General features: G+C 40.0%; 1 protein-coding gene across 1 annotated transcript in view; it reads left to right on the forward strand.

The window, feature by feature from the left end:
- The window catches only part of NSMCE2 (NSE2 (MMS21) homolog, SMC5-SMC6 complex SUMO ligase), a 130,479-nt gene that overhangs the window by 27,607 nt on the left and 75,546 nt on the right, over nt 1-27,326 (forward strand). Inside the window, exon 3 of the mRNA XM_069854655.1 lies at nt 3,270-3,376. Within this exon, the coding sequence (XP_069710756.1) occupies nt 3,270-3,376 (107 nt within the window). The remainder of the gene's footprint in view (nt 1-3,269; nt 3,377-27,326) is intronic.

A 27,326-nucleotide genomic window follows, 5' to 3' on the forward strand; every position in this document is an offset into this window, starting at 1 on the left:
GAACTGGGCTTTCTGTGAGTAAAAGGTATAATATTGCAAAATGTATAATCTCCGAGTGGTGAGGGAAGGACTTGTGGAGAAATGCTTACCAAACTCAACATATTTAACCTAGATAACAAGGAGACATAACTATAGTATGCAACTTAGATGGTATTTTGTGGCAGTAGCTAAAAGCATATGCAGAGAGTTTGGAATGCATTCCTTAGATATGAATTAGAAACAAGATTAGGATAAATTTTGATTAGATAACAGAAAGACACCGCTTCAGCACTTGCAGAGCATTTGATTTTGGTGTTGGCGAGGCTGTTGGCTTGCAGAATGAAAGACTTGAGTACTTTGGAGGGTTAGCTGGCTTTGTAGCTGGAGTCTGGCCAGGGAGTGTTCAGCTGATAATGTGGTCACAGTCTGCTGGAAGAGAGGCAGTGCCTTGAGTCCCTTTGCCATGAATCTCTACTGGCTTCCTCACAACTGAAGTAATAGTAGTTGTGAGGCTTGCAGACTGGGTAATGGACAGTGGCTTTTGACTGTTCTGAAAGCCTGATATAATTATTAAATTTAGACTATTGTTTGTGTTAAACTAAATGGGTTGGTGGAATTTGGGAGAGTGAGTTGTGGCATGGTGGTGAGGAGAGAGAAGTCTTTCTTTTCCGATTCCTTGTTTTCTAGTAAGATTAGATCAATTGATGTATTCTAATTAGTCTACAGTAGAGTCTGTTGTAAGGAAACATCGAAGGTGCTGGGATCCCTGCACTGGTGAGATATAAAACTTTGCATACCTGCCTTAATGAGCTATGAAACTTTACACCCCCATACAGTCACGTGCAGCTTCTCATTATGTGCACCTAAAGCTCTGCTCTGCATCTGTTCCTTACCAGGCAGAGGCAGAAGCACTCTTCGCTCATCAGGACAGGGAGAACATGATGGGAATAGAGGAGCCATGAACAATGGGTTATTGAAATGTGTAACGTAGGACCACGAGAGATTTTTAAAGGAAAATAGAATAGTCTGTAATGTGAGTTTTATTTTAAATTTTGTTTAGGAGCTGTGGAGATGAGTGGCCGGGAGCTACATGGGAGATTTCCTTTTAGCTCTCGGCACTTTGGACTGTGGATTGACCTGCAGGTGGAAAACAGACCCTATTATCTGTCAAAGAGCAGAAATAGGGGATGGACAGCAACTGACCTGTATACAGTATCTCAGTTCTATCTTTTCATCCATACTGCCTTCAGGGGCAGTCTGTGATCATGTGCGAGTTGCACATTCAGCAGTTTCCCAGTATATATAGTGTACTTCATGTGCATGAAAGAACAGCAACAGGGAAACAGCAGTGAACATCACTGAGGCTTAAAATAGGCTGATGGATGGGTGGGACAATCAGGACATGAAGAATGTAGGGCAGGATGTAGTTAATGTCCCTCTTGCCAGTGTGCTGTGTTCCACCTCTTTGTTTGAGCTTTATTTTAATTCATCTCTCAAGTTGCAAGATTATTATTCTTTAGATAAAGCTTTTTTGTAGCTTTCAGGAAAGGTGGCATTGATACAACTCTCTTGGTGTTTAACAGTTCACTTCTTTTCTCTTTAAAAAGTCAGATTTAGGCCACTGTAGTTTCTTTATGTCAGGGATATGATTCATTTTGGCCATGGGAGGAGAATGACAGTTAACTTGCTACACAGACCTTTCGTGTGATTCACAGAGTGCCATTTGTGTCAGAATTGGAGGAGGCACTTCATATGCTTCCTAGCAGGAAGGAAAAAGAGCATGATCATAGTTACCAGATAGGATATGGAACTTGGGTGGGAGGGAAGGGAAAGGGGCGAGGGAAATGCTGATTATTCAGAAGAAAGTTGCAGGAATGCCAAGATTCTGTCTGCAATATCCATCCATCTACTTAATGAAAAATGGAAACACACCAAACCTGTATATAATTAAGGGAAACATCATGACTGTAATTGCCATGTTCACAAAATAGTATGGCTTATTATGTAACTTTTTTGTGTAAAATATTTTAGCACTTTTTCTCCTGTCTGCTGGATCCATCACTTTCATGTGGTATAAAGCTCCTATCTCTGAGTTATGTGTTTCAGCAACAGTTTCAGGTTTTGCTGTCAAGCTAAGACAGCTGTATACAACACTTTATGTTAGCTTGCTTCAGATTTTTGTGCTGTAAAATACTAATATAGTTAGCATCTTAGGAAGTGCACTAGTTTGCCAGATCAGAAGACATTTTCCTTTCCATTTAAAAAAGCTACACCACAGTATTCTTCCTAAAAATAACAGCACAGATTGGTTACTTAAACTGGTTGTAAAGAAGAATACTCCATGAAATGGCAATCCCCAATGCTGCACAGCAGGCTTTGAGGTTCTTTCACTGCTTCCAGCTGTTTTCCCTCTACCTGGAAACTGTGGGTTAGGAATAAATGGGAGCAGGAGAAGTGGAAACTTGTGTTTCCTAATTTCTTAGTGTCCCAGAAGGGTTAGGGGCATGTAGCTGATTATCCTCCTGCAGTTAGCAGTATTTGGTGCAGTGCATGCACCTGTGCCACGAAATACAGCTGTGGCTGTTCAGCCTTGTGGCGTCTACAAAGGGTCCTTATCCAGCCAAGCAGATGCACAGCAGTGTTAGAATGGGAAAGCAGAGGTGCAGGTAGAATGAAAGGAGTGAAATTAGGAGAAATGCAGAAGAAAATAAAAGTGGATGTGAATTACTAAGCACATGTCCTATATTCGTTGATTTTCACTGGCAGTTAAAATTTTACTGCTTAATTCACCAATGCCATTCAGTCTCCCATTATTTCCTGAGTTGTAAAATGCTGGCTCTGCTTTGATGCTGCAGTTGCTATGTTTACTGGGGATAAGGGGTCTAATTATAGCTGTGAACTATATTGTACTGAGAGGGCATCTAAGTTTCTTCTGACTGTTTCTGAGGCAATGTGATGAGTCATGAAATATAACTTTTGCAGAAAATGTCCTGATTGCCTAATGACTAGGTGTTGGTAGATGAAATTGCACACACTCTCTCTTGTTCACATGAAACCAGGGAAGTGTCTTTCTGAGTAAGCCGTTTGTTCAAGTTACCCAAGAAATGTCAAGGTTTATAGTTGCAAAATGGGAAAAAGTGTACGTAGGAGAAGCTTGAAAACACCTGCTGTGCCTGACAGATGCTTTAGAAATTCGCAGCATTTATACTTGTCTTTATAGCTGTAAAGAAAAAATGCTGCCTGAAAGTAATACAACTGATCATCCATGTATGAAATATTTTGTTTTGCAGATGACGTAGAGGATGTTAACAGTATGGAAAATGTCATGTTAGAATATGCTGCAATGGACAGAGAACTTAATCATTACATAACAGCAGTTGAAGAAACAGTAAATCAGGTAAACCACCACTTCTGTTAAAGTTATGCAAATGTATCCTTGTTTAAATATTATCTTTTAACAGATGCAGATGTTACATTTAAACAATACATAGTTGGAAAGATAGATCTTTGGTAGGTATAAAGTACTGATGATGCCAGAACAACTGCTTTCTTCCTTGCTGTCACGCAGGGTGAAACAATTTTTAATTCTTCCCCACCAAACTCCTGCACCAGTTGGAATACTGGATGGATAGTGCTTTGGGAATGACTAAGGACCATGGAGTTCAGACACTGTTGTCTCAGTTGATACCTGCTTCACTGTTGCAGAAGATGGAAGCTGCATAATGAATGAGGCAGCTAATTTCAGGGATAACCAAGTGGCCACGGCAGCAGGAACTGATGAAACCTGGTTTCCACTCTTTTCTGCCACATGAATTTGCTGGTGCTTAATAAAGGATGAGCTTGTTCATTGTTTGCCCAGTTAACTAGGGTCTCATTTTCTACCTGACCACCCATTTTTCCCAGAGCTGTGGCATTCTGACGTGCTCAAGAGAGGGTTCTGGCTGTGCTGCTGGGATGCAACATGGGCATCATGGGTTGTGCAGACTCCTTGTCATTAGTGAACCAGGCTGCACAGCAGACACCAGGGGTTCAGCTGCTCAACACCAGCTTTCCAAGCACTTCTCTTGCCTACAAGGCCATGTCGAACAGGATCCCTCGCGTGTTGGTGGGGCACGTGTAGTGTCAGGCAGCGCTGTTGGGGTCTCCTGTCACCCCTACCAGGCTCCGTCCCTGCCTCCTGGTCCCTGAATCCACTCGGCTCTGTAACCTTGTTACCCTGACTGCCGTTCCCTGCTGCTTGTTCTGTCCCTGACTGCTCTCCTAAATGAGCTCCTTTGTTTTCCCTTCTCTGACCACTGGCAACAAGGAATTGGAAGGTCCACAGCAGATCCAGGTGTTGAAAGAGGCAGTTGCAGTGCAGTCTGTACTTGAATCACTTGATTTTTGGGCCGCACCATGCTCGGAGGACTCAGTTCCCAAGTAACCTATTTTAGTGTCTGAAAATAGACTTTTAGGTGTCAATTTTGCATGGATTTCTCTAGCGAAGGCAAAGGCACATCCCTCATTTCCCACTGAGATGTGAAATCTGTTGTTTTAAAGTATGAAGGTTGTAGAGCTTTCCAATTAATTCTGTCTTGCTGTTGTTTTTTTGCTATTTTCAAAACAAATACAAAAATGAGAACAAAGCAGTGCATTTTCCACTAGCTCTGTTCTGAGAAATGCCTATATGGTTTTATTTTGTAGAAAGGGTTTTCCTTTAATACATTTTCAAAAAGTCAGATGCTTAACTGAAAAAATCTTCATCCAAGTAATTAAATATTACATGTTTAAAAGTATTTGAAAACTATGACTACATCAGCAGTTATTGGACAGCATTAAATACAGTCAGTCTTCCTACTGCAGACTTTAAATATACGTTTCAACTCACATGTCACTGTAATTGCAGACCTCCTAGTTTATATTTGCCAGAAACTGGACAGATCTGAACTTTTTCCTTTATATTTGTCAGAAACTGGATAGATAAGAACTTTTTCCCTTTATTTGGAAGTAATGATTTTTAAAGCTTTCCCAGTAAAACATAATGTATTTGCCTGACAGCATTAGAGACTAATGATGCATATCCAAACCTCAGTGAAAAATAGTGGGTTTCTATTTTGATTGTAAGCTGTTTATTAATGATGTATTATTGCTATAATAGGAATTTCAAGTAATTTTCAACAGTGTAACTTCTTTCGTTATTCCTGTGCATCAACAAAACGTTTTCTTCATCCCTACAAATATAGAGTAAGCCTGTGCCTTCACCAACAAACTACTTACTTCAGATGCATTTACTTATGATCTTGACTGAAATGAAGACAGGGCAGTGATACATTCATGACTTTAGGACTGGATTCAGCATAATCTGTTGTGTGTATGTCTGTGCTTGTGTGCAAAAAAAAAAAAAAAGTCCTGGAAGGATTTGGTTTTCTCTTCCCCCCCCCCCAATATAGCTAATTTATTTTGTGTCAGAGACTGCTCTTTGCTTTGCTAAAACAAACTCCTACCCTGTTCTTTCATTCCTAAGTTTTAAAAAATGCAGTTCCAAGACATTCAATGCATTTAAGAGTATGTGACTGTGAAGTCAGTAATGGTTAATCTGTTAGCCTCTAGCCACGCTTCTCCTGTCTCTGTTTCCTACCTTGCTGTAGGGAATTTTCTGTGCTTTCCACTGCCAGCTTCCTGAAGAAGCCTTTCTGACTAAGAGGAAGAAATGTATATAAGCTTCTGCAGCAGAACAAAGAGACAATATGTTTTCTAAAAAAAATAACAGCTAGTGCTCTGTTTTGGAGGAAAGCTACATGCCATGCTTCTAGAACTGCAGAGTGCATCTCCAGTTTCCTGTCAGACAGTGGAAAGGCCACTTCTGGGAAACAGAGACTGTTGCTGAATTTAGGACTGTAGAAAGGCTTGGGTTTAAAATAGCCTCCACTGGCTTGCTCCTTGGAATCTGAATTCCTTACCTGAGGGCTTTCTCTAGGGAGTTGCAGCAGGTCATTCATTTTCACAAGTGGACTGATTTTCATACACGGTGTTAAAAGTATTTGTCTCAAGCTGCAAAACACATTTTATCTGGTTATATTGTGAGTTTGTATGTCGTATTTTTTTTCTGTTGTGTAGTTTCTTCACTCAGCAGTGAATCTTGAAGTATGTTATGTTGTGTTTCACCTTCTAACAACCTGCTTGTAGTGAATGTCCAACTGGAAGTTAGCAAGATAAGGAGACAGAGGCGGTTAAAATTCCTGATTTATTATTTTACTATGTGTACCTTTAAATGATATTGACAAAAAGATATTGTACAATGAAAGTAGGTGATGTAAATAACTAAGAACTAGCATGAGATATAGTCACATGTTTTTAAAAGCCAAGGTTTTTGTTGATTGAGGCTGCAGTAGGTGGAATGCAGAAGGTGAAACGTATCAGCATCCTCTTCTGGTTGAATCACCAGCCTGTTGAGCAAGAAATGAGCAGTTGAATCACAATGTTTCCAACAACAAGCTGTGGGAAATCCTTTGTCTGTGGAAACTCCCCATGCCACTGGATTTTCTTGTATCTGTGTAATGACTGGACTCCTACTGCTGCTTCTTTTTTAATTTTTAACGGATTTTTTAAAATAAATTAGCCAATATTCATGTCCTTTCCACTCAAAGTCCAGTCAGCACTCTTACTTTTAGTGTAAAAACAATGAAAGACTGATGGAGCTGGAGTATTTATTGCAGATTTCTTTTTACTCTTGAACTGGACCAAAGACACTGGGACTCAGGCTGACTTAGCCAGTTCATGTGTCCCCTACTCTGGGAGAGCTCTCAAGTGGTCAGAGTGCCAGTGTATTCTGCCTGTTCTCTCTCTCTCCCATGCTCTGCTTTGTAGATTAGCAGGGGTATTGGCAGCGGATAATGATCACCATCTCAGCTCTCAAGTATTTGGCTTGTTTGGGACTGTAAAAGCTGGGGCAAGTTTTCTGAAGTCCTCAGACTTTTCTGAATAAGAAGAATCACAATGTATTGGAGAGCTATCCAAAGAATAAGCAAGACATAACTAGCTTTATAATGTTGCATGACTCCCACCTCTGCAGAGAAAGAGAACCTGGGCTATTTTGTTTATTTTGCAGGAGAGAGCAAAGTGTTGAATGTGGTAGTGGCATCTCTGGCAAAGACTGCTTAGTGCTTCTGTTCTAAGTTGTGGCTTTGTCCAACATCAGTTTATCTTGCTTGAATTGTGCCTGTCTTTTGCTAAGCCTGAGCACTGTGAGGGAGGATAAATATAAAACCTGAGCGGGGTGGAAGAAAAACATAGATGTGTGTAAGAAAAATTCGTAAGAACCATTTTAATGGGAAGAGGCAGATGGAAAGGTAAAAGACATGGGCTTGGAAAGTCATGAGATCATATATAGATGGGGAAGAGACTGGTTGAAAGAGTGCTAGGAAGGAGATGGTGTTGAGCTGGAAGTAAAAGGCAGAAACATTAGAAGTTGCCTTGGTGCTTGGGTTTTATCCCTACTTTTGCTACAGTTTTCCCATGTTCTGGGTGAGCCATTTCTCTCACCATGTCAGTGGCCACTGACATCTTTGTTTTCTGATTGTCCTGCATAGAAACTGCTTTGAGCAATTAAAACTGTAAATTAGATCAAGGGTAATTATAGCTGGAACATAGGAAATAAAATTAAAGACATTCTGTGTTGGGTTTTATCTGTAAAACTACATACAACTGGGGCATGTGTGTGTGGCTTAGGGGCTGAAGGCTGAATAGGTCTGTCATTCATGCCTCTGTGACTTCATACCTTGTCAAGTGTTCAGCCTTCCTTTGGCAAAGATGAGGAGTGCACCATGTTCATTATATAAGCGTGGTTTTGTCTCTACAGAATATACAGGAACTACTCTTAGATTTGTTCTGTATTTTTTATAACAGTTCTTTAGACTCAGAAGTTCATTGGGCTGGAGACATGGTTCCAGCTGAGTTCAGAGCATTTTCTCTGATACGTGCAGTGTATCAGTCATGATTCTGTAGTCTTGTACGCTAGCCATGAACATTCTGAGACCTTCTTTTCCTCAAAAGAAAAAAAAAGTCCTCTGCTACACAGAAACAGATCTGGAAGGTGTTTGTGAAGTCTGCTACCATGAAAATGGATTTAGTGAAATTGATATATCTTTTCTCGAGGTGGTAGGAAAAGTAAAAGACCTCTTGTAGTCTTTCACTGCATTTATTCTGATTCTACAATTGTAGAAGCTAGTGAATCTGTCTTGATTCTCACTTACTGAAGTGCACCATCATCAGCAACAAGTCAATCCCCTAGTGAAACACACTGTGCCTGTGCAATGTCTTCTCTCTTCTTCTCTCAAACAGTAAATAGGCTTCTGGAGAACCCACTTCATCTTTAAAGCTTTTGTTAATAATGGATGTCTCCTTGGCCATTGTTTTGGTACCTTGAATGCTAACTGAAATTGCTCTCTACTGCTTGTTTACTTCCTGTTTATTAACAAAGCCACTTTACACTGATGATTCATCTTACAGAATAAGTAAAATACGGATGTGAGATCAAATCTTTATCATGACTCTGGCAGGATAGTAGAGAAAAATAATATGGGACTTCATAATGATGCCTCTGTATATATATAACACCATAGGGCTTACTAAAACTTCTACAGGTAAACTTAATTCTTGCATTTACTACCTATGGTGTTTTTTAACATTGTAAAGTTTCTTCAGTGCAATTTCTTTGATATAATCCATGATCAGTAGTGTAATGCTTGCTCTGTCCTACTGCCATCTCCAAACAGTAATTCAAACAGCATTGCACTTTTGTAGGCATGTGCTCCATTTCCTGCAGAAACTGGGACAAGGATGCATTTCAACACATTTCTAATATTTACTTTCTAATATTTACTTTACGTTTCTCTGTCTGTCTCTGTATGTGTTGGGCCAAGCATTTGATGGAAGCCGCTTTTTAATTTTCCCAGAATTGTCAAGCTTTGTGTATAGTACACTACTATGCTAGAGTCCACATTTGATGAGCTGCAATCAAAATATTTTTTTAATGGGCAGTATATAAAGAAGTAGGGGTTACTGTTTGTTGCGTGGCTTATATAGCACATCCTCAGGAGCGTGTCTTGAGTATCTCATAGCAAGCATAAAAGTGTGTCCTACTTTTTGGAGACTAAACTGTGGAAAACTTTGTACACAAACATAGGTTTATTTGACTTCACTGTGGTTACTTGCATTTGTCAAGCTAAACATTTTCCTAAATATCTGCAGTGTCAACATTGTAGTTGCTGAAATAGCCTTTGGTTTGTATGGGTAGGGGTGAGGTAGGAGAGGCCACAGCTGGTTAGCAGAGTGAGGATTTGGATAAAAAGGAGTGTTCTGGACCTAGGTCCATCACATGGAACTGGGAGCTCCATAGATAGGGTGACAGTGGGGATAGAATTTAAAACAAACGTGCCACAGAAATCCTCAGAACCCCACTGTAATTCAAACAGTGTGTTTGTTATCTTGGGTAGCAGTGCTGCCCAGTAGGTAGGAGACTAGCCTGGGATTAAGGAGGACTGGATATTCTTTTCAGGTCTGCTAGCAGCCTCTGTGGTTGACCTTGACAAATTGTTTCACTCTGCGCCTTGGGCTATGGTCCCATGTTCATGAATACTGCTTTTGTGCAGTTCCAGATCACCTGGTAGCACATTCTCATCAAAGAAGCCAGATCACGTGATACTACGTTTATGCTGGCTGCATGCTGGTTGTGGAGGGACAGACGCTACCTGCTGGAGCATAAGTGGGCAAAATTTGAATCGGCAAGAGTGGGTTGCACTTCATCAGTGCGTCATGCAGCTGTGGTGGTTTTGGTCTTGTAGCAGATGTACTGAAACTGAATTTGCTACCAAGTTCAACCACAAACTCAACCGTGTGAACAGCATCTCATATCTCTGTAAAGGGATTTATGTTTTTTCTACCTGAAGATTTCAAAGCAATTCAGATTCAGTTTTTTAATGATTTTATTTTAATACGTAGGATTGTAATTGTCAGTCTGAACTGTTTCTGGAATTCCAGAAGGTCACAACAGACAGCAACTGAAAGACTCTGTGGTTTGGATTCCTGCTTTTCTAGGCAATGTCTGCATTTCAGAGTCAACATGAGTTACCTCTGTCTGGCTTAGCTTAGCCTAGAGGAAGAAGATAAAATTATGAAATGTAATTAAATTGGTAGGTGTTGAGGTAGATAGACAGTGGAAATTAGAAGGCCATCTTCATCTCAAATCATGGATTATTATTTTTTTGTTGTTGAAACTTATTGGAAACACTGGAACTGTAGTTTCAGTTGATCAGTAGTGAAAATAGTCTTTCAAATTAACCATCTCATCTAGAGAGCTCTTGCTGACAGTTCAAAGGTTTAAATGCTGGGGCCAGGGCAAGCACTAAAGGCTGGGTGGTTCTCATCAGCAGAGGGGTTGACTTGAAATTAATTTCTCCTGTTAATTGAACACACCCAAGTCGGTCAGTGTCTTTGGGGAGGCAGTTCTGGAGTGCCTTCCACAAAAATTCTGTCTCCAAATGTTCAGTGTTGTTTTAATTACGGTAATTGTTTCCAGAAATTATGTCTGTGTGTTGGCTGTCTTAATATTCCTGCATCAAAAGTTTAAATGTTAGATCACTCATTTAAAACACATTTGCTCTTTCGCCTAGTATATTTTTTAACTGACCTTTTCCCTCTGAAACATTCTTAGCAGTTTTATAATGAATCACAGATAAAATGTTGCTTATAACATTAACTAGACCATGCTATTTTATGGCTGCTACTATCATAAATTTGGTTAAATAATTTCACTTAAGTTAACAGAGATTGCTACTCTCATTCCTATCTTCCTCATAAATTACGTTGTTTGAGACTTTTTCTGGGTGAACCATTCCATACTGGGCGTAAGGAGGAGTCTGCATGCAACATGTTACATATAGTTTAGAATGTACAAAATTCTTGCAACTTCATAATATGAATTGTTCAGAACTTTTAACTTTTACAGTTAAAACATTTACAGGGCTTTTGTCAAAATGGAAAGAACTGAAGGTTTGTGGAGCATTTCTTTGGGGTTTTTTTCTTGATGTTGGGAGCTCAGAGCAGCCTTTTGACATTTATTTAATTAAATTTTATAACGGCTTTCTCATGATTTTTAAGACATGCACTCAACCTGTTCTGCAAATGTTAAATTGTCTTTTCTTCCTCACCTTTTACATTGCTTCTGTCGATAGGAGGTAGTGCTTTGAGTTAAAAGAATAAGCATGACTTCTTTGTGTTTGTGAGTTGCTGCAGTATGTAACTATGCCCATTTCAATGCCTACTAAAAGCATTAAAAGTCTGCTTAATAGTACCTATGCATTTTATTAGCTTTCCAACTTGAGGATGACGTTTCAAAATAGACCTAAGTCTTGCCAGAAATCAATATCAAATATCACTGTGTCTCCCACATGTGGCCTTGTTGTTGAAAACAATGTTGAGTTACAAACACTGTGCTTGATAATAAGGATTGGCAAGTTGGACTAATTTCTAGGCTCTCATCTTATTTAACTGAGCTAAGTGCATAGCCTGAGTAAGCTGATTTAACCAGGTAAAGTATTTCGTTTGCCCTTAGACTTGTGTGCTAACACTGACAGTGAATGAAAAATATATTAAAAGACTTAAGAAAATTAAGCAATAAGCATATTCAGATATGCTCAAAACTCCCGCTTAAAGTTCACTCGTTAACATGTGCTCACACATACTACATGTGGTGAATTCCACAAAACCAGAAAAATGAAAAGCTCAGTGATGTTGCTACTGTTAACTCCCCTGACTCTTTTCAAATGATGGTGCCTTACAGCATTGCCACCTCTTCTGTGTGAACAACTCACAACGCTTATTCAGCTAGATACTCATCCACCATTCAAAGTTGTTACAATGCTATTTTCCTCCCAGCAGTCTGTTCTGTGGGGAGAGGATAGGACAGCAAGGGCTTGGATGCAATGCTGAGTTTACAAGTGTTGCTGAAAAGATGGCAACTCTAGCAGGGAAAACATACGGGGTGTGGTTTTGTGGCATGTGATAATTGTTGTAATGATGAAGTGTGGGCTGTAGATGAAATATTTCTCCATGGATATTTTTATGCCTAGTTGGAGATGATCAAGGGATACAGGTAAAGGCTTGGCTGCACTAGAGGCAGTTTGGTCTAGTTCAGTAAGACTCTCTACTGAAACAGGGCATTTCTGGTCTTAGCTATTAACAACCACACAGTATGCCCTTACTCCCTGCAAAATAACCCCACCTTCCCCCACTGCTGCCTGTTAAATTCCACCGACTACTGGAGTCACAGCCATCATCACCACCTCTTCTCCCTGGAACTGCTTTGATGATGCTCAGTTTGGTCGGCACCTCCTCTTCCCCTCCTACAGCCTGCTCAGGCTTTAGAATCCTTTCCTTGTCTTCTGTTGACCAAAACCAGAGCTGGCTGCTGTTAGCTGGTGTCATGTACTTGGAGAAGAGTTACAGAAGCATTGCCTTTTCCCTCATCCACAGCAGTGCATTACACCTCTTGGTGTAGAGCAGAGCAGTAGAGATCCTGCTGAACAATGGCTTAAGAGAATCTGGCCCATCAGCTGGATTTGCATAGAAGCTGCTCCATCACTTATAACCATGTATGGCTCTGCTGACCCTCTGTGAGCTAATTAGACCTGCGTATAGCTGGTCATCCTCCTTAACCTACCCGTTAGGTTTGCATATGGCTGGCCACCTTCATCAGTCAGGCTTATAAACATATATTCAGACAAATCCCATCAATCAGGTTTATATGCACAGCACAGATAACTATGGTTGTAACGTGTATTAACAGCTCATAGTCAGTTGAAACTCAGCCATTTCAAAACGCCACAAAATTCAACCCCAAACTCCTTATATTTGTCCCTCCTTATACTAGTTTTTTCTCAGTACTTATTTATCTGTTAAAATTTTAATGTAAGGACAGTATTTTATGGTAAGGAGAAAATCCAGCTAAAGCAAAAAGCACCTATAGAGGATCACAGGTGTGGCTTCACTTCTGTTCAAGGAGAAACTGTCAGTTAATTCAGGTAAGAGGTGACTATAATAGCAGCATGTACACTCACAGGTGGAACAGAAGTTCTTGTTCACAATGTGTCACATAAAAGCAAAGAGCCATTTAATAAAATTACCCAGCAGCAAGTTTTAAAACAACAAAAGGAAGTAGCTTTTTACATAGTGAGTAATTAAATTGTGGAATTAATTGCCACAGGATGTTATGGAGACCAGAAGCATTAACAGGTTCAAAAAGGTACTGGACAAATTAATGGAAGAAATACTCATTGATAGATGTAAGGATTCAAATGCAGTCACTGTCTTGGGAAATCCCTAAACTACAAGTTGCAAGAAGTAGGGAAAGTATGTGGTAGGAAATGGGAAGATCTTTATATTTGGCGCTCTTCTTACACTCTTACTCCAGCTTTTTCCTTCTGCCACTGTCAAAGACAAGAGAATATGATGGCTAGATATTTGGTTTCATGCAGTACTCGCATCTTTATTCAGCAGAAAACAAGCTACATAGAAAATAGAGCCCACAAGCACTACTGCATCCTGAAATTTATGTTGACTGGCTGCATAGCTTTAGGGGAATAACATTTATACTCTGTTTCAAAACTACTTTGGAACATAGTTCTGTCTAAAAATGTCATGGTTTAGCCGCAGCTCCCAGCCTGATTGGCAGCTAAACGCAGGCAGTTGTGGTCCCAGTTCCCCTCCCGCCCCAGAGGAAGGGGAAAGAGAGAGAGACTTGTGGGTTGGAAACTGAAACAGAAACAGCTTTAATGAAACGGTAATAATAATAATGAAAATACTATTAATATTAAAATAATGAAATATATAAAAATATATAAAAATATATATAAATGTAGCCGGTCACCACGAATGCTACAGAGTAGGCACAGGGAAAGGTCCCAGACTGGAGTCAGGAACTGGGTTGAGGAATGCACAGGTCTGGCATCAGGGGCAAAAGGGCAGACAAAGTCTATATTAGACACTGGCTGTCACAGAGGAGAGCTTGACCCACGTGATCTCCAAACTTTGTACTGAGTCTGACTTATACAGAATGGAATATTCTGTTGGTCAGTTTTGGGTCATCTATCCTGTCTACCCCTTCCTGCAGGTGCAACCCTTTTTTGCCCCTTTCACTTGTGGCATTCCACTAGTTCAAGGATTGCGTTCATCTCCATAGGGATAGATGTGGCCTTTCTGCTTACCAAGGCCTCATTATTTTAGTGATAATCCTATATTTTAAGTGCTGCCAGTTTCAGAGACACGTGCTGTCTGAAAAAACCATGCAGAACTTTCAGAAAATGAGGCTTAGCTGAAAAGTTGGAAAAATTAATTCTGCTTTAGGCTGGACATTAGGAAAAAAATTTTCACGGAAAGGGTCATTGGGCACTGGAACAGGCTGCCCAGGGAGGTGGTTGAGTCACCTTCCCTGGAGGTGTTTAAGGGATGGGTGGACAAGGCGCTGAGGGACATGGTTTAGTGATTGATAGGAACGGTTGGACTAGATGATCCAGTGGGTCTTTTCCAATCTAGTGATTCTATGATTCTATGCTTTAGCTCAAACCAGAACAAAAAAAACCAAAAAACCAAACACCTTTTGCCTCTATCATTTTAATATTTAGAAAGTCTTCAGGGTATTTAATTATTTTTCTCTGTGTTCTTACATATTTGATGTTTTAAAAAATAAGTAAATGAACAGCTACTATTCTGGGCATTGTTATGTAATTGAAAAATTCTTGATCTCAAAACTCACTTTAAATCTCTATCTATAAAACCACACAAACCATTTAATAATTGGTACTACCAGATAAAATTCAGCTTGGGTTTAGCAGAGCTACACCCATTTGGACCAAAGAAGGGAGGAATTTTCATCTAGGTCCTTGTCTTGCAGCCAGTTTTCTCCCATAATTCCCAAGGAAAACTTAATAACTTGTTCTAAATCACAAATCTTGCTTGTAATGTTGATGAGAGGAGGTGAACTACAGCTCTGGGAGAGTATCTGCTAGGACACCTTCTTATGAATTTGATGAAATTTCAATTTAAGTATCTGCTCTGATTTCAGCCACACCAAACAGGATGAAATGTTTTCCTGAATGGTTAGGTGCTATGTACAGTGCTTGTTTTTATCTTATTTTAATAGATCAGAATTTGAAAGTTTTAAGATCAGTCCTTGATATTCCTAGATCAGTGAACAAAAAAATGCAAGTCTTATAAACTAGGAATGTGGTCGTCCAATTGGAATTGTATATGGCCAACTTAGTTATGACTATGGACTGCTTATTATAGGAGATACTGAATGAGAGACAACAAAACTTGTCTTATTTTTAGAAAAATAAAGCACTAAGTTGAAGACGTCAGAAAAAAATCGTGATTTTATATCTACTTACATTACTAGAGGAAAGCTTGGTGGCACTCTTTTGGTAAGTCTTCTTCAAGTAGTTTTTGCCTCTCTCAGTCTCTTGTTTATCAGACTGAAAAAACCTGGCTGCTTCAGCTTCTGTCAATCATGAGCCCATGGCCTCTCCTCAGGCTCCAGTTTCTCCACATACCTCTTGAAACGGGGAATCTGATACTGGATGCAGTATTTCAGCTATCACCTAAGGAATGCTTATATAGGGGGAGAGTAACTTTGTCCTGCTGGCTGTGCTGCTCCTAAGTTAGCTGGTGCCCAAGTTGCCTTATTAGCAGTGAGAACATTGCCTCACAAATCACTTAGCATCTACCTTAACCTCCCTGTCCTTTTCAGCAGACTGCTACAAAGCCAGTCAGTTCCCAGCATGCACTGATGCATGGGGTTACCCTGCCCCTGGAAAAGCTGCTGAACTTTTCTTGTTGAACTTGACATTTCCAGTCCTGTATTTCCTCAAGGTACTTCCTGATTAAAGCTCTACTGCTTGATGTGTCAGATGCCACTAGGTTAGTGTTGTCTAGAAGATTGCTGAGAGTGCGTCGTGTTTCATCATCCAGGATGTTGGTGAGCATACATTAAGCATTTTCAGCCCTACTGTTCACCACTATAACACTATGCTTGATACTGGCTACCAATTAAATATCAAACGAATGTTTACCGTGAGTGTTACCCTCTCAGCCCAGCTGTCCCGCTAATTTTCGGTCTAACTACCAGACCATTTCATCCACCACACCCCCCACATTTGCATTTCAGGTCATTTCATCTCATAAAGCAATCAGTTTGATCAAGCATGATCTGCCCTTTGTTGGTCCATGTTGCTTATTGCTGATTACCTTTTTATTCTCTGCATGTTTGGAGGTGGATTCCAAAAGGATGTGGTGTGTAATCTGTCTAGAGACTGAGGTGAGGCTAACCAGCCTGTAGTTGCCCGAGTTCTTTTTTTCATGCTTTTTCTGAAGACAGGCATAGTGCTGGCCTTTTCTGAGTTTTCAGAACCTGTCCCAATGATCATGCTTTTTTTTTGGAGATGACAGGCAGGACTCTTAGAGTCACATCAGCCAGCTTTTTCAGCACTTCCAGGTTAATCTCATCTGTCCTCATGGATTTAAATACATCGGCTGCTCTAACTCATTCCTAAGTTATTGTCCCTGACCTGCCTATCCCCAAACCATCCTGGTATACCTGGAAATCTAGGAATTATCCTCTCCTGTGAAGACTGAGGCAAAAATATATTGAGTACTTCAGCCTTTTCCATCTGAACTAGGTTGTCTCCCCCATTCAGCAACATCCTTACATTTCCTCTGAATTTACACAATTCCCTCTTGCTGCTCCTTGTTTCCCTCACTTGTTTTAATTCTAAATCTTCTTTGGTTTTTCTGCTTTGGTTTCTAAGTGCCAAAGTAGTATCAACGAATCATAGAATCATTAAGGTTGGAAAAGACCTCGGAGATCATCAAGTCCAACCGTCAGCCCAACAAAGCCATAGTAGTCCTTCAGTACTCCTTTTTTGTTGCCTGTTCTTGTTTGCTGTATGCTGTCATTTTGCATTACAGTTCATTAAGCAGCTCCTTGTTTAGTCAAGTGGGTCTTTCACTGAAACTGCCAGTCTTCTCCAAGACGATTTTTTATTCCTGAGCTCTCCATAAGTTTTCTATAAAAATTTACCAGCTATCCTAGGTGGCTTTTACTTCAGCTTCCTAGGAGATTCTACTGAGCCATTTCCTGTATTTTGTATAAAATCCTGAGTCCTAATTCTTCTGCTCACCTTCCCAACCTTCTTCTGGATCCTGAATGTGATCACCTTGTGGTCAGTGCTCCCGAGCTACTATCTGTGACAACATTTGCCTCTTGTTATTCTACTGCTTGTGCAGAGAGGTCACACAGAGTATTACGTTTGTTTGGTCTCTATAGCATTTCATTTAAAAGTTATCACCAATGCAGTCTAGAAAAATCCTGGATGGCTTGCACAATGCCATGGTGCCCACATGGCTGAAATGCTTAATGAGGACTGAGGTAAGTAATTGGGTTTCTTCTTGTAGTTGGTTGTAGACAGTGTCATCCCCTTTAGCAGGTGGTGTGTAAGAGGTCCCCACTGCTGCATTGCCAGTGTTGCTTTTATCTTTGCTTTTGACCAGAAGATTCTTGTGAGATACGTCTCTGGTTTCACGCTGGACTTCCGCATAGAGAAGAAGGTGCTCTCTTCTTCATTGCTTGTTCTCCTTGAACAGCCTCCACATCACTCTTCCAGTCATGGGTGCTATCCCATTTAATCTTTGCGATGCTGATCACATCAGAACTCTCTGACTGTGCATAGGCTTCCAGTTCTTCTTGTTTATTGGACAAGCTCTGTGTGTTAGTACCCAAAGGCTTGAGGTAAGCCTCTGCATGCTTTCTCTCCAAGGAGAAATGTTTAACTTTCCCTTGTGGCCTTTTCTCACACACATTTCCTCCTTGATATGCACCCTTCACTTACCTCTGGGCCTATGTATCCATTCTCCAGAGAATTCAGTTTGAAGCCATCCTCACAAGTCTTCTCACAGAGGTGTCTTTCTCTTTGTTAGGTGACTTCCATATCTTTCTAGCAGTCCTTCCTCATCAAAAGAGGCATTGTAACCAGAGAAACCAAAGTATTGCTGGTGGCAGCAGCTGTACAATCAGGCGTCAGTCTGCTGGACACATATGCTTGCCAGGCTTCTCCGTTTACTAATAGGATTGAAGAGAGCACTGCTGGGATTTCTGACTTCTCATGTTTGCTCTGAGCCCTCTCTTCCATTTGAGCTGCTCAGGGTTTTCCGTGGCTGTGTTACTTCTGTCCCACAAGGGTTAGCAGCAAGAGGCAGAATTTGGAAGGCTGGGGGAGTGACGGCAATATCTCTGCAACATCAGTGATCTATGTTCTGGGCAAGTGACAGACCCACCTGGATAATAGGGATGGATTCTTCTGTTTCACACAGGGAAGCATCATCAGCCACTAACACCTATGCTTTCTTTAGTGCTGGTGCTAATCCAAAGACTTGAGATACTCACTCAGAATTTTCTCCCCAAACAGCCGCTACTGTTCCTGAAACTGTTACCTAGGCACAGCTGGAGGAGGAAACAGAGCTTTATTCCTGTTACCTGAAGTCACAGGCTTCCAGCTTCTGCCAAGTTTGTATCCTCTTCCTGGTCCTTCAGTCATGCCTTTCTTCTTACCCAAATGAGGCTTAATCTTCTGTCTTGGAGACATTTCTCCAGAGATCCTGCTGGTCTCCTGTGCAGCACCCCTGATGCATTGAAGCCTGCTGACCTCTTTTGGCAGCTCCTCACCGAGCACAGCACTGACTTGATCAGATTGCACCTCCCAGGCTCCCTGCTTTAGGGAGGAGCACTGGGCAGCAAAGTAATCCAAGCTCTGGATGGCAGAATGTGCCCTCAGCACTTCCATGGAGGTTGATGTTGCTGAAGGACCAGAAAGGCTGTGCCGGTGGCTTGTCCTGTGTTATCACCTTTTGGGAGAAGCTTCTGTTGGTGGTATCTCAGGGGTTTCTTGACACTTCCTGCAATCCAACTGCCATATTAACTGCTTTGCTTCTAGTTTTGTGTCCTGATGGCAGTTCTTCGTGTTGCTGATGTTCCCTAAGGTACACCATCCCATGTCTAGATGAGTAGGAAGCTGATGCAAGTTGACTCTGCCCCTAGAGAGATTCCCACCTGGCAGGGAGCTCCTCATGCTGCTGCTTAGTTCCCTGCCACATTTGCTTGCCTTCTGATTGCATCACACATCCCTTTCTATTGCACTGCTGTTCAAAACAAGGGTTGGAGCTGGATGTGAGTTAGCCATGCTGCTTTAGGACTAGAACTAGCACTCTGAGTTTTGGGATAGGCAAATTAGGGTGATTTATACTGTATTTGGTTTTATGTGCTTTCCACAACAACAATTCAGTAAAGTAAATATATGTTGTTATGGGGTTTTTTTGTACAGTATTTTTAGTAAATCCTCAGTGCCTGTTTTATTGAATGACTAATACGTTTTGGTACATCTGAATTACATCTAGACTGAGTCATTTTGTTTTGTAATGACATATTTAAATGTTTAAATCTCTACAGAAATTAAATATTGTAAAAGACCTCAACCTTTTGTTCTAGGGATTGGTTTGTGCCTGTATTATATCACCACAAGCCTCTGCTATGGGGAAGAACCTCCTGTAAGCTGAAAACCAACTTAATGATGTATTGCAAAAACATTTCTGAAACCATAAAAGAGCCAGTGTGGTTTTGCACAGCCAAAATTTTGCTTTTTTTGAATTTGATCTGCCCCTGCTTGCTGTTTAATGTTGTTGCATTTAACATTTCACAATACTGTTGTTGGACTCATAATTTTTCCTAAGCCACTGTTCACTCAACATTTCTAAAATTTTCCCTTATCTCTTCTCACACCGTAGTTACTTCACATTTTGAAACTACGGCTTTGTTTATGGGGATGGTTTTGCCAGTGCCACAACTAAAATAGTTTTATCTATCCCCTCTGTGTTCTTGCCTTTCTTGTGAGCTTTTTGGTGGGTTTTTGTTTTGTTTTGCTTTATTTTGTTAAACTCTCGTATAGGACATGTAAGCTAATCTGAAATAAAAGGATCTGCAAGTTTTATATTGGGATAACTGTAAAATAAATGTAAACATTTTTTCTTGCATAGACCAATTGAACAGCCTTCCTTGAATTACTTTGTCATGTGTACTACTTATTGAACTACTTCTTCCCTAGTCTGCTCTTTCTCTTATCAGCTCACGATGCCCTTGTACTCCTTGAACAAATGCCTGTTATACCAGGCTGTACTTATTTTGAAATACTTTACAAGTTTTCACTTGTGCTTCATTATCCTGGATTTGTAATCTATGTTTCTCCCAATGTGTGGTTTATATTTTGTATTTGCTCATGTACCAGATCCATCATATACTTCGCAAACTCTTTAGGTCAGAGAGCTGTTACATCATGTGCTTTCTGAAGCCCATACCTTATTTTTAGAATCAAAGAAACATCATCAATCATTGTGAAAGAACAATATCCCCTTATTCTGAGATCTGTGAATATTATTTGAGGCTTCTTGTTGTCTTCTCCAAGCAAGAAACCAAAACTAAGAACTACAGAAAAAGTTGGTTTTGTACTTGCACAAATGGGTTGTATTGTAACAGAAGATTTGAAAAAGAACCTCCTTACAACAAACAAACCAACAAACCACCTAGCTTTCACCACCGAGCAACAGAGCTGGTACTATATATGAGACAAACAGGAGATATTCGTAGTGGTAATTCTGAAACAAATGTGGCTTTCTCCTCTGAATATTTGTATGTAGAACACAGAGAGAAGGATTTTCAAACATGCCTACATGATTTAAGAACCTTGCAGAAACAAAATGAGAGGCTGAATCCACAGCTGAACGGTTAGGCAATAACCTGGGATGTGGGAGAGTCAGGTTCAAGTACTTGCTCCAATTATGTTTTGATTAGTTATACAAAGTGGAACAACTTCAAACAGGAGAGATCGAGATGTTTCACCTCTGAATACCCAATAGCCTATGGGCTAGGACAGCTAATATGGGATGAGCAGAGATTTGAAAACGGGTCACTCTCCTTACTGATGACTGTTTTAACCACTGAGATATTAAATCTGATAGTATGTGCATTTCTCTCATCGTTATTTATGAGGAAGGATTTGCCTGACTTAAGCAACTGACTCAAGGAAAGGGTTTGTGGTGGAGGCACCCATTGCATTAGAGGACTGTCTCTTAGACAGTCTTTGCTTAGATAGCTAGCTTTTGAGAGTCCTGGGTTTTTTTTGATGCTTAGCTTTCCCCACCCATTTCATAAAAAGTCTAACTGTCTAATTTAGGGAGAGGATTGGATTAGGTAGCAGGATCTTAAGTGCTACAATCTGCATCTTTGCCACAACCTAGTCTTTTTGTGCATCTAGTTGTCTGTTCACAAAGTAGGGACTTAAAATGGTGCTAACAGAGCAAACAGAAGGGAACAAAGGACTTTTAGCAGGGCTGATGTATTAAATAGCAGACGTAAAGATGTTATATATTGTTAAAATGTATTTACTGCTAAAGGAGGAAACCATGCTAATATACCAATTACATCATCTTGAGAGACACGTAATTATCTCTACAGGATTTAATGAGTCTGCATCCATTTGATTTGTCCTAATTTAGAGCCTTGTCATCCTCATCTGCAATCTCATGCCCAGATGGAGCATGGAAATCGACACAAGCATTCCTAATATGCAAATAGAGATCTGCAGTTCCACTTCAAAGCAGTAGCTTCTGAAGTGGGAGTTTTAATTATTCCATTTTGAGTTAGTGACTCTGCAAAAGAGATTTTTTTTTCTTCTGCCAATGAGTTGGATGTTCTTTTTTATTCTACTTTTGTTGCCCAACTTTGCAGTAGGGAAGTCTCATTCTCTCTGTCATGTGAACAATGAAATGGTTGACCAGTTAACGATCCATCTGTTTAGTGATTGTAATCCATAAGTTCCTCAGGGTGTTATTTGTCCTGTTTTCGGGTTCCTTTGCCTGTAATATGTTATATAACAAGCTGAGATTCCTCATTGCTCGTCACAGGAGTCTGTTATGAACTTGAGAAACAAAGACAGATATCAACTGCCCTATGTTTTGTAGAGATGAGATGTATCTGCTGTCAAAACTAAAGTTTCTTGGACAGGAGAATATGCTGGTGAGTTTAGTGGAGCAGAGAAACTCATGAATCAAGAAGTATTATAATGTGACTGTATTATTTCATGCCAGATGACAGAAACAAAGGGGAGCAGTCATGGTGGAGATTAATAATAGTTAATCTCAGGAACTGGCCAAAATTGTCAGTGATCAGCTGAGACATAGCTGAGATTTCATCTGATTGTGAATGACTACAGAGTAGTATCAAGTCAAATTTAAATAATTTGCTGTGGCATGTATTCATAGAGAAGATCCCTGTTGAAGTACAAGACGCAATTATAGGTTTAGTTCCTTATGGTGAGTTACACTGTTCCACTTTGGGTGGTGTATTTTCCCTGTGTAGCGAGGTGACTTAAGGAGGTCACTGACTGTTGGGGAAAGTGTAAAGCAGTAGCACTCTCAGGACAAAATATTCCTTGGTACCAATGTGTCAGCAAAACCTACCCTTCCTGTGAGGCTGGTGACCCATGCATAGTGGAGAGGCAGTCACTTCCTCTGCCTGCTCCTTAAGTCCTTTGCCAGTGACTCAGGAGCTGGTGTTTGGTGAGAATGCAATATAGAAAAGAAATAATGGAGGCATCCCATCTTTAGCGCTAGTAATAAGAGAGGAATCAGTTTAGCATGTGATATACAGTTAACGAGTCAGAGAAATTATAGAAAAGTGAGTTTGATAGAGTTGGAAGAAGGAAAAAGTGTGGTAATGAAAAATTGTGATGAGTGGTGATGAGATGAGCTTCAAAAAAGCTAAAAAAAAAAGAAAAAGCAGAGTAAGATGAGAAAGAGGAAGGACAAGTTCAAAAGCGTTACTAAATATAAAAGCTGTAAATTCAACAAGATGTAGGGAAAGGTTCGAATGGCAGGGGAGGTGTGATCAAGAGATTTGGCTGGCACAGGGTTTGTGCTAGCAGCCTGAAAGAATCTGGGGAGACAAATTCGATAGCATTGCAGAAACTGAGGAACAAGAGAAAAATATATCTATGGAGTTTGAAAATAACAGAAAGGAAATGCTTGCGTAGAGTGATAAGTTTAGAAGTCTATGATTTTGTTTTTATGGTTTTAAATCTACAGTAAGTGGCAGCTTTTAGTAATGGACAACATCACATTTCTGGGATTGTCAGCTGGCATAACGAGAATGATTTTGATAAGTCAAAGAAGTACTGAATTTCTTTTGTTATTGTGGTCAAACTCATACTAGTTTGACTTCCTATGTAAATTCTTATTGAGACAAGATTTTTACTCTATAACCTTTTCCTGTCAGCCAAGGCAATATTAAGAAGTGTGCATTTAAATTTGAGACTAGACTTATTTGTTTATTTTACTTTTACAAACAGTATTTCAACAGTATCTGTGAAGAATATTCCATTTAGGAATTCTGTTTCGTGCTCCTTTTTTTCCTCTTGCCACACAGACTTGCTCTGAGGTAGGACCATCCCCTTCAGCCTTATAACTGCAGTTTAGGATTCTCATTTTTTTCCTGCTTTTTCTCACCCTGCTGTCACATTTTGCAGCCCTGAGTAAACCAATTCTGCTCTCATGCACCAGTCTCATTTACAGCAATTGTTATTTTAACTATGAACTATGTAAGGATTGTTTTAAATTAAATTTGGATTTTAACTAGCTCCAACAACATGTAAAAATCAAGCGTTTATGTGTAATGGAGGAATCTATACTGGCTGGAGAGTTGGACTACGGTTTCATTTTTAGTCATAATTTTAAACCTGAATTGATAATTTGCATTTAGATTTAAGGAAAGGCATATAAATTGCAAGAGAGTTACAAAACAAATGTCTCAATTTTTAAAAACTCTTCTTGTATGCTTTCTGTTCTACAGTCAGTATCAGACTGTATCCATCCACCTTACAGTTAGATATTACTGTTGCTAATGTTGTGTTTAATTACAGCTTGTTATATTGCCCACAATTTTTAAAGTTTCCTTTAATGTGGAGAGTATGAAGCAAGCTGGTTTTGAGCTAAGATGTGGAAGTCAGTGCAGTGACCTACAATAAAAAAAACTCTTTAGATTTTATTGAAATTCTCAGGACCCAGATTTGCGAGGCTCTGTATAAAAAGGGATGTTCTGGAATTGAGATTTTGTTCCCGGTTCTGTAGGACACACAACTGTCAGCCCAGAAACAGACATTTGTGAAGTTGTTTGTTGGCATCATAACAAAGGAAGATGTTTTTAAACAACGATTTTGAAGAAGGATTTAAAGATTTATTCCCAAATGTTTATGAGGAGCTTTTCCACAGCAGGAGACCTAAGAAAGAGAAAGTGTGAAGGCATTTGTTTTTAAAATCAAACAGGTAAAGTGACAGGGGCTGGCATCATCAGTTACCCAGTCGCAAGAACCAGGCTCCTGATGATGTGATAGATAACAGGAAAGGTGTGGATAGACTCCAGGGATCTGGGAAAGTTGGTGGGAAGGGCATGTAGAGTGGTCACATAGACAAGATTAATTTAAACTGTTAGACAGCACATGCTGTCTTTATGAAAACTCGTGCCTATAGAGAAACATGCAAGCAGCTTAATTTAGCACAGAAGGAGCAATGGCCTTTTGGATGCTGATTTTCTCATACAGTTCTGTTTCTGAGGCTTTGCTGAAACTGCATTAGTAGCAAAGATGGGACCTATAAGCAAAGAGGAGGAGAAGAATTGCAGTGAAAATACCCTTCTCTGTCAGATGATACAATGTGTGCAGGGAGCCTATAAAAGCTAGGGAATTGTGATATCCTGGGACATCTATAGAGGAAAGAGGGTATAGTGGCATTCCAGTGTCCTCTGCAACCTAACAGAAAACAATTGCTTGTGTATGTACTGGGAAAGCACATAGTGTTTGCCTAGAAAAGGAAGGAAGTGCAAGCTCTGAGGCACAAGTGGTCAATAAAGAAGGATAAGAGTGGAAGTAAGACCTGGGGTTTAGTGGCTAATAGCTCTATCGAGGGCCACCCCAATAGGAAACTAGATAAGAAAACATCACTAATAATGATTGAAGAATGTGACATGTGGAGAGACTCAAGGGAGGCCCTTGTCTCTAAGGCACTCGCAGTGAAGTGCAAAGTAAAAGGCAGTTCTGCCACAGGGCACAGACTGGGATTTTTGTATGGTTGAGGTGTTCTGCACTCACTGCAGTGTAAGGAAGGAAGGTCCTTTGTGCTTGTAAGGAAGTTTGGGGGCATACTGCAGTTGCAGTTGTTTTTTTTTCTGGTTAGTGCAGCTCTGTACAGTCACTGAATTCAGTGTTCTGTGGTAAAGGTGGAGCTGACCCTGATGGAAGCATTGCCATCTTCATCTGTAAATTAATACAGACTTATTAATCTGGTGAGTCTAGGCTGTAAGTGTCAGCCAGGATATATGTTTTTCAACTAATGTCAATTCAAATAAAACATGAGTTTGTACTTAGAAATCTTATTGCTGCTTCCCAAAAGTTTAAAGGTTACATTTAGTCTTAATGAAAAATGACAACATGACTCACGTTACTGTTTTGGAGAGTATGAAAAAGAAATGCTGTCAGTGCTGAAGAACTTCTTGAGGACAAGAAATGAAAAAAAAAAGAAATTAGGGAGTAAAAATTGAAAAAGTCTGCTCGACTTTCACTGGAGGTATACCCAAGAAATATGGAAAACATCCCTCTGGAAAATCAGCTGATTTTAACAATACATGCTGTATGCAGTTCTCCAAAGGATAAGTCACACTTTGTATTTCAACAGGGATCAGCTTCACAGCTGGCATAAATCAACAGTGTTTTGTAGGAGCTGGTGAAGATAACACTGAATTGTACTTGTTTTAGGATTTAGCTCTATATTTCCACACTGTGGAAAACATGGGTTTTAGTGATCTCAGTCAACCAAGCTGAGCCTTACAAGAGTAAACAAGTTGTTAATCTGAAATCACCGAAGGGCCTTCTGCTCCTACTGAAATCAATGTCTAAATTCCCATCCGTTTGAGTGGGATATTAAAGACCAAAAAAAAACCTCTAATATCCATGTTAATTTATTTTCTAAATATGTGAATTAATCAGTAGCTTGGTAAACTGGTTCAACAGCCTGATGCGTTTGCTGAATCAACCTTGCTAAAACAGATGCACCATCTGTCTCCTGGTTTCTAACATGCTGTTAAAACAGGGCAACATTTTTATAAAATAGTTATTTTTGCTGTTGCAGGCGTTAATCTGTGCTCAGGAAAAACTATATAGAACAATATGCTTGTATCTCTAGTGCACCAAAATTAGCGTGCATATAAACTGTTTGTGGCAGAACCTTAAAGTACATAGAGAAGGGATTCGTAAATTTATGTGCTTGTTCCTCCACTGTGTCTTGAACCATGGTTTTTAGGTGTTTTAGGTGTCATAAATGTCTCATAAGTACTGTAGAGGTTTTTTGCTTTGTTGTATTCATATTTCACATACTGAAAAACTAAAAAGAAGCCAGATGAAAACAGGCTTTGCTTTAGCTGAAATCATTAAGAAAATTCAGTTCAACTCTCACGCAAACCGCAGCCGGTTGAGCTTTCAGAAATGCTGAAGGGATTGAGGTGCTAAATATCCATTAATTTTCTTCACTTTGGTACCTTGGGAAAACCTCACCTCTAATGCTCACATTTATTGCTGTCTTTATGAGCCAGTTTTACACTGTTGGTAGTAAGTAATTTTAATACGGGCACTTCAATAAGATTCCCTTTCACTGCTTCTTTTACCCCTTTGCACTTTGCAAGGCAGCACACAGGAGGTCTTGGAGAGAAACAAAAAGGTGTTCACAGCCTTGTCTCTGCCATAGTGGGTAACAGAGAAAAATACGAAAGAGTGGCTTTTTTTCTGTTAAAACATGTGCAGAGTAAAGCATTTTACCTAAGGTGAAAAGTCTGACAGATGGGAACTGTCAGACAAATGCTCTTTGGGCTGTAACCTTTGCATATGCACCCAGACAATTTTGTTTCTTCACCTGGTGCTCATTTACTTTAATCCCACTCTGCATATATGGCTCCTTTTTAAACAGGAGAAAGCAAGCAAACAGGGTGGGTCAAAGTCCCTGGTAAGTCTAGCCTTACCAAAATGCATCTAACATGCCTCTACTTGTGAGGAGTTTATTTGGATATACCCCAGTATTCATGGGAGCTGCGTGTGCCCCTCTCTGCTTCCTTTCTTTGTAAAGATTAAACATCTCCAGCTGTGTTCAAAGTAGAGAGAAGAAACAGTGGGAGA

The sequence above is a fragment of the Phaenicophaeus curvirostris genome, chromosome 3 (assembly GCF_032191515.1).
Source record: "Phaenicophaeus curvirostris isolate KB17595 chromosome 3, BPBGC_Pcur_1.0, whole genome shotgun sequence".
In the NCBI taxonomy this organism is placed as follows: Eukaryota; Metazoa; Chordata; class Aves; order Cuculiformes; family Cuculidae; genus Phaenicophaeus; species Phaenicophaeus curvirostris.